Source organism: Pavona decussata, unplaced genomic scaffold, assembly GCF_977016875.1.
Source record: "Pavona decussata unplaced genomic scaffold, jaPavDecu1.1 SCAFFOLD_367, whole genome shotgun sequence".
NCBI lineage: Eukaryota > Metazoa > Cnidaria > Anthozoa > Scleractinia > Agariciidae > Pavona > Pavona decussata.
Window position 1 is genome coordinate 140,829 of NW_028145743.1, and position 18,312 is coordinate 159,140.

Below are 18,312 nucleotides of genomic sequence, written 5' to 3' on the forward strand. Positions count from 1 at the left end.
TCCAGAGCGACACACTCAATAAGGATGGACAAGAGACTGGGTCAGTACGTCATGTAAGGCTCACTGCTAAAAACTGACACTTCCGTGATTCCCGGTTAATTTCGCGCTCCCGCTCGTCGGGGCTTTGTCGATTTCTTTGTCACTGTGCGGATAAATTATATCTATTCAAGAGCTTAAGTTCAATCGGCTCATTGTGCAAGAAGGTAAGCTTATAAACTACATATAACTTATTGCAAAGGTTTTCGTATCTAAGTTGAGTCCTATTTTTTTAAGACGCGATGTGCGAGGTGAAGTCTGAAATTTGCGCGGGAAAACAATAACCGCTTTTATTAGTAAATAAGAATTAAATTTAACCCCTTCCCTTCCCCTTTAATCCATTCATTAAATCGTTCGAGATTTATCACGGAACGTTTGAACGATTTTCACTGTTAAAATTCGATTTGATCGATTTTAATCGACAATTATCAAATTATGACAAAGATGTATGGCGGGAGATGGGACTGCAGACGAACGCGGACTAATGAAGCTCGAGCCGATCGGCTATCGCAAGATTTCAATAAACCCAAATTCAGTTCACTGCATTAGAAGCTCAAACAAACATGAGAAGTAGCAAAAGCAGCAAAATAACTCAATTCACATCAAATATTCAAAAAACTATTGGTCGTCGCGGCTCAGGGAACGTCAGTTCGGGTGATACATGTATTTATACAAGGAAAGAGATCGGGCACGATCAAATGTTTTAGCACGGCTGAACAGCACTTATTACAAACCACTTGGTTGCTCAGTTTTTAGTAGACTCAGTGTTAAACTTTATTGCCATGCAGATTTACTTTAGAGCTGTTAAAACTTCTTTAAGCTAAGGCAGTGTTAACACAAATGGGTTTCAAATCGTCACGGTTTCATGCCCTTGAAACCGCGTCAAAAACGATACGGTTTCAAAGCGTTCACACGATGCCAATCTCACCACTTCCAATTGCTGAGGGGATCTAGGTTCGATCACTGCACAATTCACATGGACTGACACTGACGACAAAGTGGAACTCCTGTTGAAAGTGAATAACGAGTACAAAGTCAGTAAAAGCCGAGAGTGTTGATTGGGAATCGGTCCAGAAAAAATATACTGTACCATTTTCAATCTTTGTGCCCAGATGAAGTTTCGCGCCAAAATAGTAACGGTATTTAAATTGATGCGGTTTCACCGTTTACACGCCAGATGGAAATGTATTGTTTTGAAAATGCTCCACTTTTGTCAGTGTTTTCAAATCGACCCAGTTTCAGTAATAGTCTCGACTGGCATTGTGTAAATGCAAGGTGCAACCGCATTGAAGGCGATGCGGTTTCAAATGAAACCATGTTCGTGTAAACGCTGCTTTAAATTGCCGTTCAAGCTATTGGATTACTAAATAGTTTTCGCAGCTGATTGAAAATTGGCTTAATTTCTGTCCATAACAATCAACTTAAGTTTAAAATCTTGTGATTATTGACTTAATTTTACCGACAAATTAAACTTGTCAATAAGCAATAAATTATTGACAAATATTGAGTACTATCGACTTCTTTACTACATTTTCGATGATTAATTTCGATTGACATGTTACGCCCTGCTTTTTGATGCTTAGATAATGTGAAACAGAGCGATGCTTGAAATGAAAGTGGCAAAGTTACGAAAAACACACAGATTGTACCACTCGAAACAGTCCCCCTGTCAATACTGTACTTTTAATGCTTACTAGATAAAGTGAAACAGAATGATACTTGAAATGAAAGTGGCAAAGTAACGAACTTTGGCAATTGCATGCATAAGAAAAGTAATCACCCGGTTGGGAAGGGTTGGGGAATTCCCTAGAAAAGTGACAGGTGTGATCACCGTACCTTTTAGGGGTTAAAATTTGGGTCACAAAAACTAGCTACCTTATAGCTGCAAATAATAAGACTTAGTGTTTATAGAAAAGGTTCCTCTCTGTGTTTTGTGATTTAACTGTACATTATTTTACATCATATTAATTTGCAATGGTCTATGTTGAGCCAAATAATTATTATAACCTAATGAAATTATTTTTTTGTGCTTTCTGCAACAGATCAATGAAATGTTAGGGGCACCGAAAGTAAAAGGCTTTGGCCAACGAGACTTAGCTGATGACGGTTTGAGAAGCTGGGATGAGCAGATTAAGGGTGACCTGGATGAGTACCATCCAGGGTGGCAAAACCTACAAAAAACCACCATGGTTCCACCTTTCTTCAGCTTTAAAGGACAAACTCCAGATGAAGGGCAGCACACAGAAAAGAAATTCTATGACCTTTTACAGGAGTTTGGAGAAACCTCAGAACAAGGCATGTTTGTAGTTCACTCCCACAAATTCAGGGAAAAGATTTCAGAACTGAATGAGGAGTGGGGTAAGGAGGAGCAGAAATGGCTAACAGGGGAACATGATTTTGTTGTCATTCACCGCCAGCGTGGTATAATTTTCTTCCAAGTGAAGGCAGCCTCCAAAACAAAGGGCAAATTTGCAGCAGCCAGTAAACAGTTAGAGAAAGACAAGGAAGCATTGCAGGCATTTGCAGGAGACTATTTGCCAGGAAACCTGAAGAAATGTGTCGATAAAGAGCTGTTTGTGTATCCAGGATTTGTGGTGATGCCAAATTGTCCTCGACCCAATTCTGCTCATATACCTTCAAATGGTATATTTAAAGAGGATTGTGAGTCTGTTGAATCATTTTCTGCATGGTGGGAGAAGAATATTGTACGTCAGGGAACTATTAGTCAGGAAGTGTTCGACTGCTTGGTGATGCGGTGAGTGTACAGGTGTATGTTTAAAATTACATGTACAGTACCGTGCAAATGTAAGTTGACAGTCTCTACGCGATCCTCGATCCTCGAAGCTATCAAGAATTGAGGCTTGAGTTTCGAGTATCGAGACGCTCGAAGAATTTTTCGAAGATCTCGATGGCAGATTTCGAGGAAACGATTAATTTCTCAAACCTCAAACAATAAGAGATAACAAATTAAAGCAATTTTTGTATGGCACTTGCATGTAGTCTTTTCTTAGTTTGGTCGAAAGTTGAAGTAAATCAAATCAGCGGCAGTGAGTGTTCGATAAATCTGTTGCGGTGCGTTTCTTTCTTCCCCGTATGTAAATCCGTTCGCCTTGTTGTGAAATTAAAACATGCTTAAATTTTTCATATTTTTCTCCAATTCTTTTTAATCAAACTTCCAACTCAATGAAGCGAACTACAGTACCGCTCGAAACTATGGGACCATTTGCCGCGAGTTTGCCTCGGTCGATTCGCGGTGTTGATCTGCAGTTTCACCTAGGCAAAACCTCGTCTAACAGCAATAAAAACCTCGGTTTCACCTAGGTTTTTTTCGGCCGCGGTGAAAGGCAGGATGCGGTTGGGTTTGAATAGGCTATTGTTCGCTTTGTTTTCATGTTCTTCGAGGACAATAAAGCCGCCGTTACACGTTGAAACTTTTAGCTGAAACTTGTGTGCAACGGCGAACGAGACCAGTTTCATGAAGTGGTGTTACACGGTGAAACTCTTGTTTTTTTACCACTGCGACCGTTGCGAGCCGTTGCAGAAGTAGAAAGCGGTTCTACTTTTCGTGAAACTTGTCTTGCAACGGAAGTTCGAAAAAGTTTTACGAAACCGACCGTGTTACACGGTGCAACGGCTGCTGAAACTTGTTTCGCAGCGCCGTTGCACACAAGTTTCAGCTAAAAGTTTCAACGTGTAACGGCGGCTTAAGCGAACTGTCGGGTTTTAGGTGTGATAAATTTCACGGAAGCGCACTCGCTCTCAAGGGAAATAAGCAAAGCGCTCTGTGAGCGAACTCGTGAATTGAACTGGTAAATGTAATAATATTTCGGATTATGCCAAAAATTATTTGCTTAACGTGCAAAACAATTCATTAAACTTCACTCGCACAATTCCTTTCGATATGCGAAGCAACGCAAAGGTCAGTGAAAGCTCGAATGCTAGTCGACGAAAGACGAGAGCGCTTCCAGGCCTTTTGTAAGTAATTTCAATGGAACTAGTTGGGCATAAGTGAAAAGGCTGAATAACAAACTGCAAGCGTCCAGGTTTCCTACCAAGAATCGCCGTAAATTAACTTACTTTAATGTTTTTTCCGCGTTGTGTTGCGGAATGAAACTTGATACACGTGAAAGAATTTGGTTGCCTAGCACGTGACTGAAATCTTCCCGGTGTCTTCATTGTGGCACGGTCCTTTCTACGTCCAAACGACGGCTTCTCTCAACGTTTTAAAACATCGGAAGGGGCTTTTCACTTTTGCTAAAGTTGCTATTTTCGTTTTATCCAAAGTAAATATGTTAAGCGTCGCGGTAATTTTCCGCGTTTGTGTTTGCTCCAAGCGAATTGATCTTTAATATCGCTCACACTCGATACCGAATCAAATCTATTACGAAGTTTTAGTTTTTCGAATCCGGATTACATTGGCAATACATTTGGAGGGATTTTCACTTTGTTTTTCTCCGCGTCCGTACTGAAATCCAATTGCATATTTTGAATTCAGCGTCGCTCTTTCGATTGAACTTTGTTGCGCACTTTACATCAGTAGGAAGGGTTATCAGGAAGTTTATCAAACGAATAGAATATCTTTCTTGACTGTGTGGCGTAAACAGCAAGAATTAACTGAAACTATGTCTTTTGCTCTGTGATTATTGCCTGTAGCGTGACAAAAACTGAACATGTCCCAAATGCAGAAAAAGAAACTTTCGTCAGTGACTGCCAAACGAATTGTTATCAGTCGTTCGGTTTCCGATTCGGTGAGTCTTTACAAATTCTTTTGTTTGAGGGCTTCTTTAGGATGAAAGGTGAGATAATGTTTGACAATACCCTGACAATAGTAATTAGTCATTATTGTATTTTTACCGAGGCATCGCCGCGTCTAATTCCCCGCGGCTTTCGGTTGCTTTCGTCTTTGCCGCGGTTGCGGTTTTCGTCCCACCGCGGTGAATTCGCGGCAATCACGTTCGGCAAAGACGAGGTTTTACCGCGTGCAAATGGTCCCATAGTTTCGAGCGGTACTGTACATTGTAAACTACAAGATTGCAGCTTTTTCGTGGAATGTAACACAATCGCTTCTGAAATATGTTCGCTGCGGAAGCAGTACGCCGCAAGATTATACTTGATTGTACTTGAATCTTTCGAATGAAAACTTCAAAAAAAGCATTTCCTTATTTAAAAACGCAAAACATTTACGGTAGAATTTGGCAAGGAACCGGGGAAACTTCAACGTGGCCGTTCGCTTGCCTTAGAGCAGACTTTGAAAACCGCCGCGAATGTTTACATCTTTGGCGTAGTGTTACAAATTTGCATAAAGATTACCGAGATAATCTCAAAAGGCAATGTCACGTTTTCTCCATTTTCTATCAACTGATTTCGGATTGTAACCGTCTCTTCCTCTGACAGATGACTGGATTACTTGTTCACTAAACCCAGTTTTAACAGTGAAGGAAGCGAAACTAAAAGATTGCTACTTTTTCGGCCGCTGTTTCACAAGCTGAGAATGGAAACATGCGCGATCGCTTTTAACCTCGCTAAACCAGTGCGCTGCACATACAGTGCAGGCCAGAATTAAGCGAACCAAAACATACACGTAAAGCGCGTCTGCTGCGGACGCGTATACGCGTCTAAAAATCTGCAGATGTGCGTCTAGTCAGATGCATTAGTATGTATGAGCTAGCTCATTGTTTTCGTATTGTTGATCTTTCATTGTTCTTTTGAATTGCCTGGGAAAAGCCTTTCAGAAGGGTTTGACAAAGTATGACTACACTTGTCGACTTTCTTGTAGAACCGGCTCAGCGCAAGAACAACTTCATGTTGTTGAGCGCATGGAAGAACTTAAAGAAAAAAAACTTGCCGCGAGGCTTACTGTATTTTGCGAAACGAAACGAAATGATGAATAAAATCGGAAGAATTGAAGATATCAAGACTACAGTACCGTGCAAATGTAAGTTGACAGTCTCGACTCAAACCTCGATCCTCGATCCTCGAAGCTATCGAGAATTGTCAGTATCGAGGTTCGAGGCTCGAGTTTCGAGTATCGAGTATCGAGACGCTCGAAGGATTTTTCGAGGATCTCGATGGCAGATTTCGAGGAATCGATTAATTTCTCGAACCTCAAACAATAAGAGATAACAAAAGCGATTTTCGAATGGCACTTGCATGTAGTCTTTTCTTAGTTTGGTCGAAAGTTGAAGGAAATCAAATCAGCGGCAGTGGGTGTTCGATAAATCTGTTGCGGCCCGTTTCTCTTCTTCCGCGTATTATTTTTTAAAACACATCCATTCGTGTTGTTGTGAAATTAAAACATGCTAAAATTTTTCTTCATATGCTACATTCTTTTTAATCAAACTTCCAACTCAAAGAAGCGAACTACATTGTAAACTACAAGATTGCGGCTTTTTCGCAGAATGTAACACGATCGCTTCTGAAATATGTTCGCTGCGGCAGTACGCCGCAAGATTATACTTGATTGTACTTAAATCTTTCGAATGAAAACTTCGAAAAAAGCATTTCCTTATTTAAAAACGCACAACATTTACGGTAGAATTCGGCAAGGAACCGGGGAAACTTCAACGTGGCCGTTCGCTCGCCTCAGAGCAGACTTTGAAAACCGCCGCGAATGTTTACATCTTTGGCGTAGCGTTACAAATTTGCATAAATATTACCGAGATAATCTCAAAAGGCAATGTCACGTTTTCTTCATTTTCTATCAAATGATTTCGGATTGTAACCGTCTCTTCCTCTGACAGATGACTGGATTACTTGTTCACTAAACCCAGTTTTAACAGTGAAGGAAGCGAAACTAAAAGATTGCGACTTTTTCGGCCGCTGTTTCACAAGCTGAGAATGGAAACACGCGCCATCACTTTTAACCTCGCTAAACCAGTGCGCTGCACATAATTATGCTTGATTGTACTTAAAACTTTCGAATCAAAACTTCGAAAACAATATTTCCTTGATTAAAAACGCTCAATACTTTCGGTTGTAATCGACAACGAACCGAGAAAACGCTTGAAGAGCGAACTCTCTCTAGTTCGAGCATACAACGCACATCGCTCCAAAAAAAACGCAAACACAGTTGGCTGTCTCTGCAGTGTTGGAACTGTGGCCTCGGATAAGATGTGTGAAAAACTAATCATGCGAAAAGTTCTTTGTTTCCCTGCCTTGAAACTCGATGCTTTCGACTCGATACTCGATGCACTCGACTCGAGCCTCGATACTCGAAGCTTTCGAGTTTCGAGGATCGAGGATCGAGTCTCGAAGTTCGAGTTTCGAGGGACTGTCAACTTACATTTGCACGGTACTGTACAACAGTCAGACTTCTGTGTGTGACAAGCTAAAAGAGGAATAAAACGCCGGGAATGCAGTGTTTCTAAATTTAAAGATCTGTACTTTGCGAAACGAGCTCTGCGTACGTAGACCGTGAAAGGATTTAACTTGTTTGTTTATATTTCTAAAGGTTATTCTTATTTATTCCTTGCCGCAATGATGATTCAGGTAGTTCGAGAATAATGCAGTATTTGTGGGTAAATCATATAGAGTAAACAAATAAATTACGACCCGGAATAAAATCAGTCAATCCACCAAATGATTTTCAACAGACTTCGCTCCTCTCGCGCGCTTCGGTTCAGATTTGCTGACTTACCGTGTACTTTCCCTCATTCTACCTCAAGCATTTACTATCTCCGGTAATCGTTCAGTTGACTTTAAAGATCCAAGGCAATTCCGTTGGTTAAAGGCTTAGGGTAAAATAGGAAACTTCAATTTTGCAAAATTTCATTCGGGTCTAGTGTGAGCGGTAAGATCGATTCGCCGGAACAAACCTAAACTGAACGTGAAACACTGAGAGTCTACTGAGTACCGCAACGCTTGATGCATTCCTATATTTACGTTCACTTGGATAAAGCCATAATAGCAACTTCTGCAAGATTGAAAGCTTCTTCTAATGTTGTAAAACACTGACAGAAGCCGTCGTTTCGACGTAGAAAGAAATTGCCATGCTGATAACATCGGGAAGATTTCAGTCACGTGCTAGGCAACCAAATTCCTGCACATGTATCAAGTTTCATTCGACAACAACACGATGTACGGAGGTTCTTGTAAGGAAAACTGGATGCTTTTTTATTCAATCAACACGGGAGCCACAGTGCCTTTCCAATTATACCCAACTTGTGCCATTTTCACCCCTTCGAAGAAACCTGGAAACGCTCTCTTTCGAGTCACAATGTGCGTGTAATTTTTAAAATAACTGAAGGCATAACTCGAAACACACACCTATCATTCACGAGTTTGCGCACAGAGTGCTTTGATTTCAAACAAGTAGTGTTCGACCAATTAGCTTAGATTTATATTTTCTATAACATACGGTGAATGTTCAATATCGGCGGGGAGTTGTTTTTAAAGCTGCCAGTATTTACGAAGCGGATAAGATTCGAAATAAGATAGCTGTCGCTTGCTGATTTCATAAAATGCTAATTTTGTGTTTGTTGTTATCCCGTTGAAGTCTTTTGTTTTGTTTGACAATACCACACAAAGAGAACTTACGGCAATGAATAACAATGGCAAAAATGCGCACATTTAGACGCGTCTAAAAATACGCGCATACGCGTTTTTGCTGCATATAAAACGCGTCTGCGTAGTTCGCTTAATTCTGGCCTGCACTGTAATTATGCTTGAATGTACTTAAAACTTTCGAATCAAAACTTCGAAAACAGTATTTCCTTGATTATAAACGCACAATACTTTCGGTTGTAATCGACAACGAACCAAGAAAAGGCTTGAAGAGGGAACTCTCTCTAGCTCGAGCATACAACGCACATCGCTCCAACAAAAACGCAAACACAGTTGGCTGTCTCTGCAGTGTTGGAACTGTGGCCTCGGATAAGACGTGCGAAAAACTAATCATGCGAAAAGTTCTTTGTTTCCCTGTCTCGAAACTCGATGCACTTGACTCGAACCTCGATACTCGAAGCTTTCGAGTTTCGAGGATCGAGGATCAAGGATCGAGTCTCGAAGTTCGAGTTTCGAGGGACTGTCATCTTACATTTGCACGGTACTGTATTATTATAACTCTTACAGTAGTGGCCACATGCAGGAACAGCTGCAATACCTATCCACATAAAGTGCATTCATCATGGTCGATTTACATGCATCATACAATCAAGTACATTGCACACATGCATTATGCCTTCACATGCAGAGTGAAAATTTCCTTTGTTCATTATGTGCAGGGTACATAGGATTGGGTATTTTTTGTAATATTAAGGTTTAAATTAACTATTGATCATAACAAAATAAACACAATCTTCTTAGGGCCTGTTCACATGGAAGTGGGGAACACCAGGAAGGTGAGGTATCCTGCCTGTAGTAAAAGAAAGCTAGCCTTCACACACAACCCCTGGGCACTGGGGTGAGGATTAATATGCTATCACGTGGTCAGTATTTTCTTTGCCAAAACTGTTTTTCTCGACGTTTTGAAAATGAAATTGGCAGAAAAGCTTGCCAGGCTTGAAGTGGTTGGCAGCCATCATGTTGTTTTAGCGGGCTTTGGCGGAATTCAGAATTCAGAATTTAAGACAAATGCCTTGATGGACATTGCCCCAGCTAGGTGGATTACCCACCATAACAGCATTCATATGGAGAAAATGCACCCAGCTAAGTGGGTTACCTGGCCGGGCTGACCGGGCAACCTGCCTTGGTGGGGTACCACACTTCTAAGAGTATGCAAACACGATAAAAAAAAAGAGATTGGAAACCCCACCGAGGCGGGGTACCTCACCTTCCCAGGGTCCAGGGCTCGAAATAACGGCCGGTCAACGGACAATGTCCGGACTGATTTGGGAGTTGACCGGTCAACCTTTCGTCTTGCCGGTCATGTTGACCGGTCACATTTGATCGTTTTGAAAATGAAATAAATTAAAATTTCCATGCTGTTCAGTTGTTTCAGTTGTAGCAAGTCGCTGTGTATTGTCATTTTCGAAACTTTGATCTGAAATCCTGGGTGAAATGCAACAAGAACCGTTGTTTACAATCCGGGCATTGAAAACAGACATTGGGGTTCACGCACTTCCGGTCACAAAGTTAAAAATAATTTATTTTCTAATTCACTTTTATTAGTTTATTTTCAAGTTTTGCATTTCTCCCTGCATATAAAGTAATTCCTCAGCCCAGAATAAATATAATCAAAGTACAAAAGCAAAGGAACTATACTTTATAAAACCAATAGTTATTCCAATCTTCGCAAGTTTATCTGTGTGTTTATCTTTGGCGTGCGTAATATAAACATGAAAGGTTAAATAAATATACAGTGATAAACATCTGTGAACCTGAATCAATGTACAAACAATTTAACGTTTGCCAGATATTATTGACCTATAGAGATAACACAAAATGAAAAACATTCAAGCAAAAACTGGTTGTGATTGTCATGGAACGTGTTACAGAAAAATATATATATCTAAAGATTTGCGAGTTAAATAAAAGCCGGATGTGCGTACAATACATCACGTCATGGGAACCCGCGCAGCAGGCATGTGATCATATGTTGATAATCGCCAACTTCTTTGATTCTACGCTGTGCATGGTAATGTTCCCGAGTAATCAAAGTCTTCTTGTGTGAAGTAATGCCCTCGAATATCTAAAAGTACTTTACTGTTAGTGTACTTCAACAGCTCAACAACACAATGTACGGAAAGAGCTTCTCGGTTGTGTGCCACACACAAAAGCTTGAGATGTTTGTGTTGCTTAAAGGGAGATATTTTATAACTTTCCTGAGAAATTTCTTGGCAGTTGTCAATAAATAACATTTCCAGACTTTCAAATTTTACCATATTTCTTTAACACTTGATGTGTCTTCCGGTTCCGGCACACCCAAGTTAAAATGCCTAGTTACTAAGCTTTTCTCGATGAATCTCTTGTAATGAGGAGTATAAACACGGATTACTGGCAGAGTTTTAGGATCAAGATCTCACACCGTGATACGTACACCAGAAATCATTATATTTGGAGGCATTTACTGTGCATTTACTTATTTACAAATTTAATGTATACGATAACGATATTTAACGTGTTGTGGGTTAGTCTTACAGACAGTGTACAGTACGTATTAATACTTATACACTGTAAGCTTATTTTCATTTTGCTGCTGTAATTTACATTTGTTGTTGACAATGAGTGCTTTAAAGTGCTCTAACTTTTTTGGAAATATATAACGCCAGTTTTGGTTCATGGGCCCCTGTTTTAAGAGTTATTTATTTCATATAATTTGACCGGCCAGAAACGGTACGTGACCGAGCTAAAATGAATTGGGCCGGTCATCGTGTCCGGAGACTCTCTGGAAATTATTTCGAGCCCTGGGGTCACCCACCTCCATGTGAACAGGTCCTAAGAATCCAAACATTTCTTATAAGGTGTGCCAAAACTCAAAGAATTTGGTTGAATCTTTCCACTAAAAAGCTCATTTTAAAACCAACACGCCACGTGTTACAACTCTTGATGGTAAACAAGTTCTAGCAGCAAGCAAACTGCAGATTAGCTAAAGCTTGTTTGTAGTCATTTGTAGTAGATTTTTTCAACCATGTTCCAATTTAATGGTGCAAGAGGATTGTGCATGATACATGTACACTGCATAATTTTTATGTGGCTATTTAATTGTCTATTAGCTAATTAGGTTAGGGGTACATGTAAGTTATTTGGATCTTGTGTCTTATAGGGGGCCTCGATCGATGGTAATGGTCGATATGTCGGTCGACTCACGGTCGACTGACGGTCGATATCTCGGTCGAGCCTAGGGCGCTACTTGGTCGATAATTGGGGATGACTCGGTCGATGTTGTACCGCTATGGCGGTCGTCGTATCGACCGAGGTGGCTGTCGGCCGATATAGATAGCAATACACCGACACTTAACCGACACATCACCGATACTTCATTAATATTTCACCGCTTACCGTCCAATAGTATCTGCCGATATATCAGTCAATATTCTATCAATATGTTTTTCAACATTTTGTCCTTATCTCGATTGACATTCGTGTACATAGCGCACCGCTTTATCTGTCGTCATATCAGTTGATGGCCGATATAATAATGACTGATAGTCGGTCGATAGTCTGTCGTTATCTCATTTTATTCTTGCACTATTGCATCATTTTACCATATTAGGTCAAGAGAACGTGCAAAAATATGCCAGCGTATTACACTGTAGTGTCCCAGTTTAACCGGCTTAGAACAAAGCAAAATCCTCGTCCTTTTTCGTGTCGACCGAGTATCGGCCGATGCATCGACCGATATTTTACCGATACTTGACCGACGGTTTACCGATATATTGCCGACACACTGCCGGTGCTATCGCGACCGACTGTCGGTCGATCTCTCGACCGAAAGTGATCCAATGATCGATCGATACATCGTTTACATAGCGGCCGATGCGCGATCGATAGTCGTCCTCTACTCGACCGACAATCGACCGATACTCGGTGGATACATCGACCGAGATATCGACCGTGAATCGACCGACATACCGACCGTTACTATCGATAGAGGCCCCCTACAAGACACAAGATCCAGTTATTTTGGTATTTCAAGACTCAATGTAATTCTTTCTTTCTTTAATCTTTCCTTTTTCAGGTTCATTGGCATGGTTCACAGTGGTCATTGCCTCAGCCACTCAATTGATAAAAGCCACAAAGTGCTGGTTTTTAAAACCAATGAGCAGCTGAAAGTGATGCTAGGCTCCACCTCAGAACAATGGATAACAGGCCCTGCTGGTAGTGGGAAGACATGGATACTGATGGAGAAAGTGAAGTGCATTGCACAAAAAGCAATCTTGCATGAAAGTGGGCAAAAAATCCTTGTGATCTGCCACAGTTTGCCTCTGTCAAAGATGCTGAAAAAAACATTTGAAGACCATCTGACTAATCTTTTACAAGGTGATGATTTGAGTTCCGTGGTGGAAGTGAAGACATTCAGTAATCTTCTCTTTGAAATCACTGGGAAATGTAGTCAATATGATCAGGAGAAAGAGGAAAACATTGCTGCTGCAGTGAAACGTTTGGAGAAGTGGATGCCGCCACAGTGGCAATATGACCACATATTTGTTGATGAATGCCAAGATCTGATTGGCGACAGATGGCCAGCACTTTTTGAGAAGCTGTGGAAGAATGACGATGACCTTTCTGATGATGATGATGATGGCACTGCAGGATTCAATGTTGATGCCAAACATAAATGGTTCTTTTATGATACAAACCAGCACTTGCACTTGTCAGAAGAGCAGTATCAACGGCACAAAAAAACCCTGAAGAAAAGCACCAAACTCACTAAGGTGCTACGCAACACTGGAAATGTCTTTGATCAGTCAAAGAAGTATTTTAAGTCAAGGGTTCCAACTGGAGAGGCTATCACCCTAGGACATCAGCAACCTGGCTTGGCCATTAAGTGGGAAACATCACTGCCAAATAGGCAGGTTCCAGAGAGCATTGGAGCTAAGTCAGTTGTCAAGCATATTGAAGAACTCCGTAGAAACAAGGTGCACAACAAAGACATCTGTGTCCTAGTGGAAAACACAGAGATAAGAGATAGGCTCAGCTCTGAGCTTAAACGCCTCAAGGTAGACAACCAGGATGCAGAGAAACCTTATGAAGAAAATCATGATAAAGTGGTGGTCGAAAGCATTAGAAGGTACAAGGGGTTGGAGTCAAAAGTTGTTCTTTTGTACAACCCTCGTTTTTTCGTTGACCGTGACTGGCCTGTAAAGAAGGTTAAAGAACTCCTTTACACAGCAGTATCCAGATGTTTTTGCTGTCTGATGGTGATCACCACTCAACATGGTTATCAAGCATTAGCATCAGATGAGGGAGTGCTTGAGGGTGCACTCAAAATAGGAAATCAAGAAAAACCAATCCCAATGGAAAGTTTGCAAAATTTGGAGGCCGAGAGAAAATCCCAGACAACTGCTTTGTTCAGAGAGCCTTTTGGTAGGAGAAGTTCTGATACGCAATATGAGAGTGGTCCACCAAAGTCCCCTACCAAGCACCACATTGATGATGATGATGATGATGATGATGATGATATCAGTGATGGGACAGGACATCCTGCTATCAAAATTTCCCGAATGGAGGAAGCACAATGTAACTATCAGTATGAAAAAATGACAAAACGTAACAAGCCCAAGAAGGCACGTCCCATGAGGGTTGAAGGTTCAGATCTTTTGGAACCTGGGGACAAATCGAAATTTAGAGACAATGTAAGAAGCGGTGTGTTTCGCCTGCTTCAGAAGACTGTAGAAAACAATCTCAAACACCTACCAAGCATCAGTGTCATGGATCCCCCAAACTTAGATGTGACAGCAATTGTTGCTCAGATTGAATACAAGGTATACTGTGGAAGAAGAAATGACTTAAAAACCAACCGCTACACTCAGGATCTCAGAAGCCTGAAAGCAGAAATTGAAAAATGTAACAGAGACCAGAAGAGCCATGAAAGTGTGAGGGAAGCCATCAGACGTCTGCAAAACTCTTCAAAAGGTTTGTTTTCGATTCATTGTGTTGTATACAGCTGAAGCTCCCACCGAAAGTATGAGACTTACATTACAGTGTATGATCGTTTACATTACGAAATCACGCCCATTGAAACACATTGCCCGATAAAAGTGGGGTACCATGATGCTTTGCGAGCATTACAAAGCGTGCCGCTAGTGGCGGTATCTTTTGTCTCGCAGCATGAATCCTTAAGAGTGTTAGTTTATTTGTTTGCACAAGAAGAAGGAGTTTACATAAGGAAATGGTAGCAGCGCCCTTTGAAAGAAACGTATTAAAGTTCTAACATTGAATGTGGTTGATTTGGGATCCTTTAAATCAAAATTTTTGCTTGGAATCGCAGTATATTGCCGTAAAAACACGCTTCATTGATTGAAAATTACATTTGCTTGATTCTGCCGTGCCGCTTGATTATATGCAAATTACTTTCAATTTACTGGAGACAGTGATTATCTGTTTTCCTCCTTTTTTATCGCAATGATAGCATACATAATGCCCATTCTTATTGGGAACTGTAATGTTTGTCATCGAATAACCTAAAAATCATCGCTTCCTTGCTAGCTCATTTGAAGCTCATTTGCATTTACGAGCGACGTGTTTCAATGGGCGCAATTTCGTAAAGACAAGGAGGCAGAACATGAGTAGCGACATAATAACACGTGACCTATCGCCTTCAAAAGACTCCGATAAAGTTGCGTTTTGGTGGACGTCAATGACAGAAAAAACGTTGAATTCTGAATTCTGAGAACATTTCAAGGCAACAGAACCAATAAATTGACACTTTCATCCACTGATGGATGGTAAACTTTATGAAAGTTGATTTCCAAGCCAGGTTATGTAAAGGAATGGGCATTGTTTAGACAAAACCATATTTTTTTATGAAAAATTTTAAACTGCTACACATGATAATTTTGCAAAAAGAGAGTTTTACAACAAAATTGTAAAACGCAGTTATGGAACGTGACACTTTTCGCCTTGTGGGGCATTGCTTGTATTGTACTTTATACTTGGTGCTTGGTACTGTAATGTACCATAGATTGTATTCTTTGTCTAGGCATTTATCTATTATTCTATCTTAGTATGTTACAATTCTGTCTGGATCTACTAGTTATTTCGTCCTTTCTAAATTGTTAAATCTTCTAAATACCCTGGGCATTCATTCATGTCTCTTTTGTTATGATGTAAGGTCTAGCATGTACATACATGTAGTACAAGCCTGGCAATTGGCTCAGGCGTTGAACACTGTCTAGGTATAAAATGCTGCATAAAAGGTTTTAACTCACATTTACTTAACATGCAATTGTTTGCTCGCTGTTAAGCTGTGTAAATTTTTTCCCTCCCTCCCTCCCTTTAGAGGCCATGTCATTAATAAACTGGGGACACCAGTCGTTGGTTGCACTTCGGTTAAGTCTGCGCAGCGACTTCCCCAAGCTAAGTTCTCTATCTAACTTTTTTTTACAGCATTTTAATTGTATTGACCTGCCAATATTCCAGTCCGACCCAGTAGTGCTGGTGAGATAGGTGAGGCAGGAGAGGTCATTTCAGTTCCTCTAGTTTTGGGACCTGCCAATACTCTTCTCGGAGTGGTGCTGCTGGCCTAGCTGTGCTGCTGTTGCAGCGCGTGGTTGTGCTTTGTTGTTGTTGGGCTAGGTGCAGGTGGAAGTGCCAGAGAAGTGAGGCCTTAAAATGGTCACGCAATAGTAGTCGCCTGTCACGCAATCACCTTGCGGTGTTTCCCCCTTATTTACGCCAATATGTCTGTTGTCATTTCTTTAGTTAATTATATGTTTGGGTAAAGTTCCATGTAGCTCAAATCTTAGCCGGAACAGTGACATTAATACCTTTTATTTTTGCTTGATCTGGCTCGGAAATCAATTTAAATAAAGTTTACCTTCTCTTGGGGAAGTAAAATTCTTAGTTTCTTGCCAAGTTACCTTGGAATCTTGTCACAATTCAAAATAATTTCAGTGGCTTTTCTTTGATTGATGTCCACCAAAATGCAACTTTATCTGACTCTTCTGAATGGGGTAGGTTGCGTGTTATTGGTAAGCGCTGTAACATATAAAATATTAATGTAGGAATAATCATGCTTCATCCTAACTAATAGATCTACGGTAGCTTCTCCATACATTCCTATTTGCAATTTAACAACTTATAAATCTAAACATTTCTTGTACAGGCTCTGCCTTTTAAAGGGCCAGATTCCCTTGTTGTTTATCTATTTCCAATTATCTTGTTTCCTGGAGCTTGCTGTTTTTGTTGTTCATGTTGTTGTTGTTTTCATTGATGCATGAGAGAATAATATCACATGTACGTACATTGCACATGACATGTTTTGCAGGCTAAAATGGAGAATTCAAAGGGTTAAAGGATTTTTTTTCCTTTTGAAAACTTAGAAACTGACTGTTTTTGTCTTGTTTTTCTGTTCTTTTTTTGCAGATGCCAGAACACTGGAGTAAAATTGAATTGGCCCTTTTTAAATGGTGCTGCCAGACCTCATTCTCAAGTGGATCACCTGAGTAATTATACTAGTTGACAGTTATTGTTAAAAACTAGATCATTGTATAACGGAATTCCAGGGATTTGATCATCCTCTGAGACCCAGGGGCAGTTAGTTGGGTAGCAGGGATTTTCGTGGGCAAAAGTTTACTGTAAGAAAGGGACAGGCCTCTGGGCCCGTTCTTAAAGTAAACTTTCGAGCACGAAAATCCCTGCTACCCGACTAACTGCCCCTGTGTCTCCGAGGATGGGATTTGATTGGCTTAGGGGCAATGGTATATGAGCTATTATACCATGCCCGAGTAATTTAATGTTTTGTAGGTTAAACAACTTGCAGTAAGTAACTTGAATTGCAAGTTAATTCTGTTCGCAAATTTAATAATTAGCAGAGCTTATGGCTAAAATAGTAGTAAGCAATGTGTTTGTAGTTCATATCGTTCACTAAGCTAGATTAAAAAATTAGTTCAAAGGAAGAGTTCCAAATTTAAAAGATCTCACTCGTCAAATGAGTAAATTTGATAATTTATAAGGTTTCTATTCGTGTAATATGTACATGTAAGTTTCTTATTAACCCTTTATCAAAAAGCAAATTCTCTTATCTTCAGGGGTCGAATAGGCATTGATACTACAAAGGGAAATTTGATGCTGATCACTGTCAGGGCTCTTAAAAAGGGTTATGGGGTAGTTGTAGTTGGACGGTCCTTGAATGATAGTATTAATAAATATTGCTTCAGTCTTAAAACAACTGAGCCAAAGGAAACTTTAAGTCAAACCGAAATAGTTAGAAACGTAATAGCTTAATAATGTTAACTTTTATAAATTTCAGTACTCTAGAGCTGAGTTAAAGTAATGATATTTTGCATTTACTGTTCATTCCTTGGTATTGTATAGTTTAGGGGGCAAAAACTGTGTAGCTGGCGGGATGTTGGGCAAAGGCACAGTTTGGATACAAGCAGCAAAACCGAGGGGAATTTGGGAACAGGCAATAATTATTTGGTCTTTTCTGATCGTGGTGCACGATTTTATATTTGCATGTAGAATACTACCAGCAAATTTCAATATTCTTAAAATTTCACAAATTTAAGCCTCAATATTTTTATTGATTAAATTATTTAAAAAAGGTATTTGAAATGAGCCATCTCAGTACCTTATTCAAGTCAGATGTTCATTGGCTGGTGTCTCTTGAGAAGTAAGCCGTCTATGGACCCAGAACACCACGTGTATTTCTTCACCAGAATCACTGCAACAAAA

The 18,312-nt window shown here is 40.2% G+C and overlaps 1 protein-coding gene across 1 annotated transcript; it reads left to right on the top strand.

The window, feature by feature from the left end:
- The first annotated feature begins 76 nt into the window (after nt 1-76).
- Nucleotides 77-17,377, top strand: LOC146452488 (uncharacterized). Its single transcript, XM_085097780.1, has 4 exons — nt 77-203; nt 2,079-2,791; nt 12,653-14,550; nt 17,002-17,377. Exons 2-4 carry the CDS (start codon nt 2,088-2,090, stop codon nt 17,019-17,021), a joined length of 2,622 nt encoding a protein of 873 aa, XP_084953906.1. The 5' UTR covers nt 77-203; nt 2,079-2,087; the 3' UTR covers nt 17,022-17,377.
- Nucleotides 17,378-18,312: the final 935 nt, after the last annotated feature.

What these genes read in the sequence shown, in the direction of transcription:
- LOC146452488 (XM_085097780.1), top strand. Translation starts at nt 2,088, where the DNA reads ATGTTAGGGGCACCGAAAGTAAAAGGCTTTGGCCAACGAGACTTAGCT. An exon ending in TTCGACTGCTTGGTGATGCG is followed by an intron (nt 2,792 to 12,652) that starts GTGAGTGTACAG and finishes TTCCTTTTTCAG; the next exon opens with GTTCATTGGCATGGTTCACA. An exon ending in TCTGCAAAACTCTTCAAAAG is followed by an intron (nt 14,551 to 17,001) that starts GTTTGTTTTCGA and finishes CTTTTTTTGCAG; the next exon opens with ATGCCAGAACACTGGAGTAA.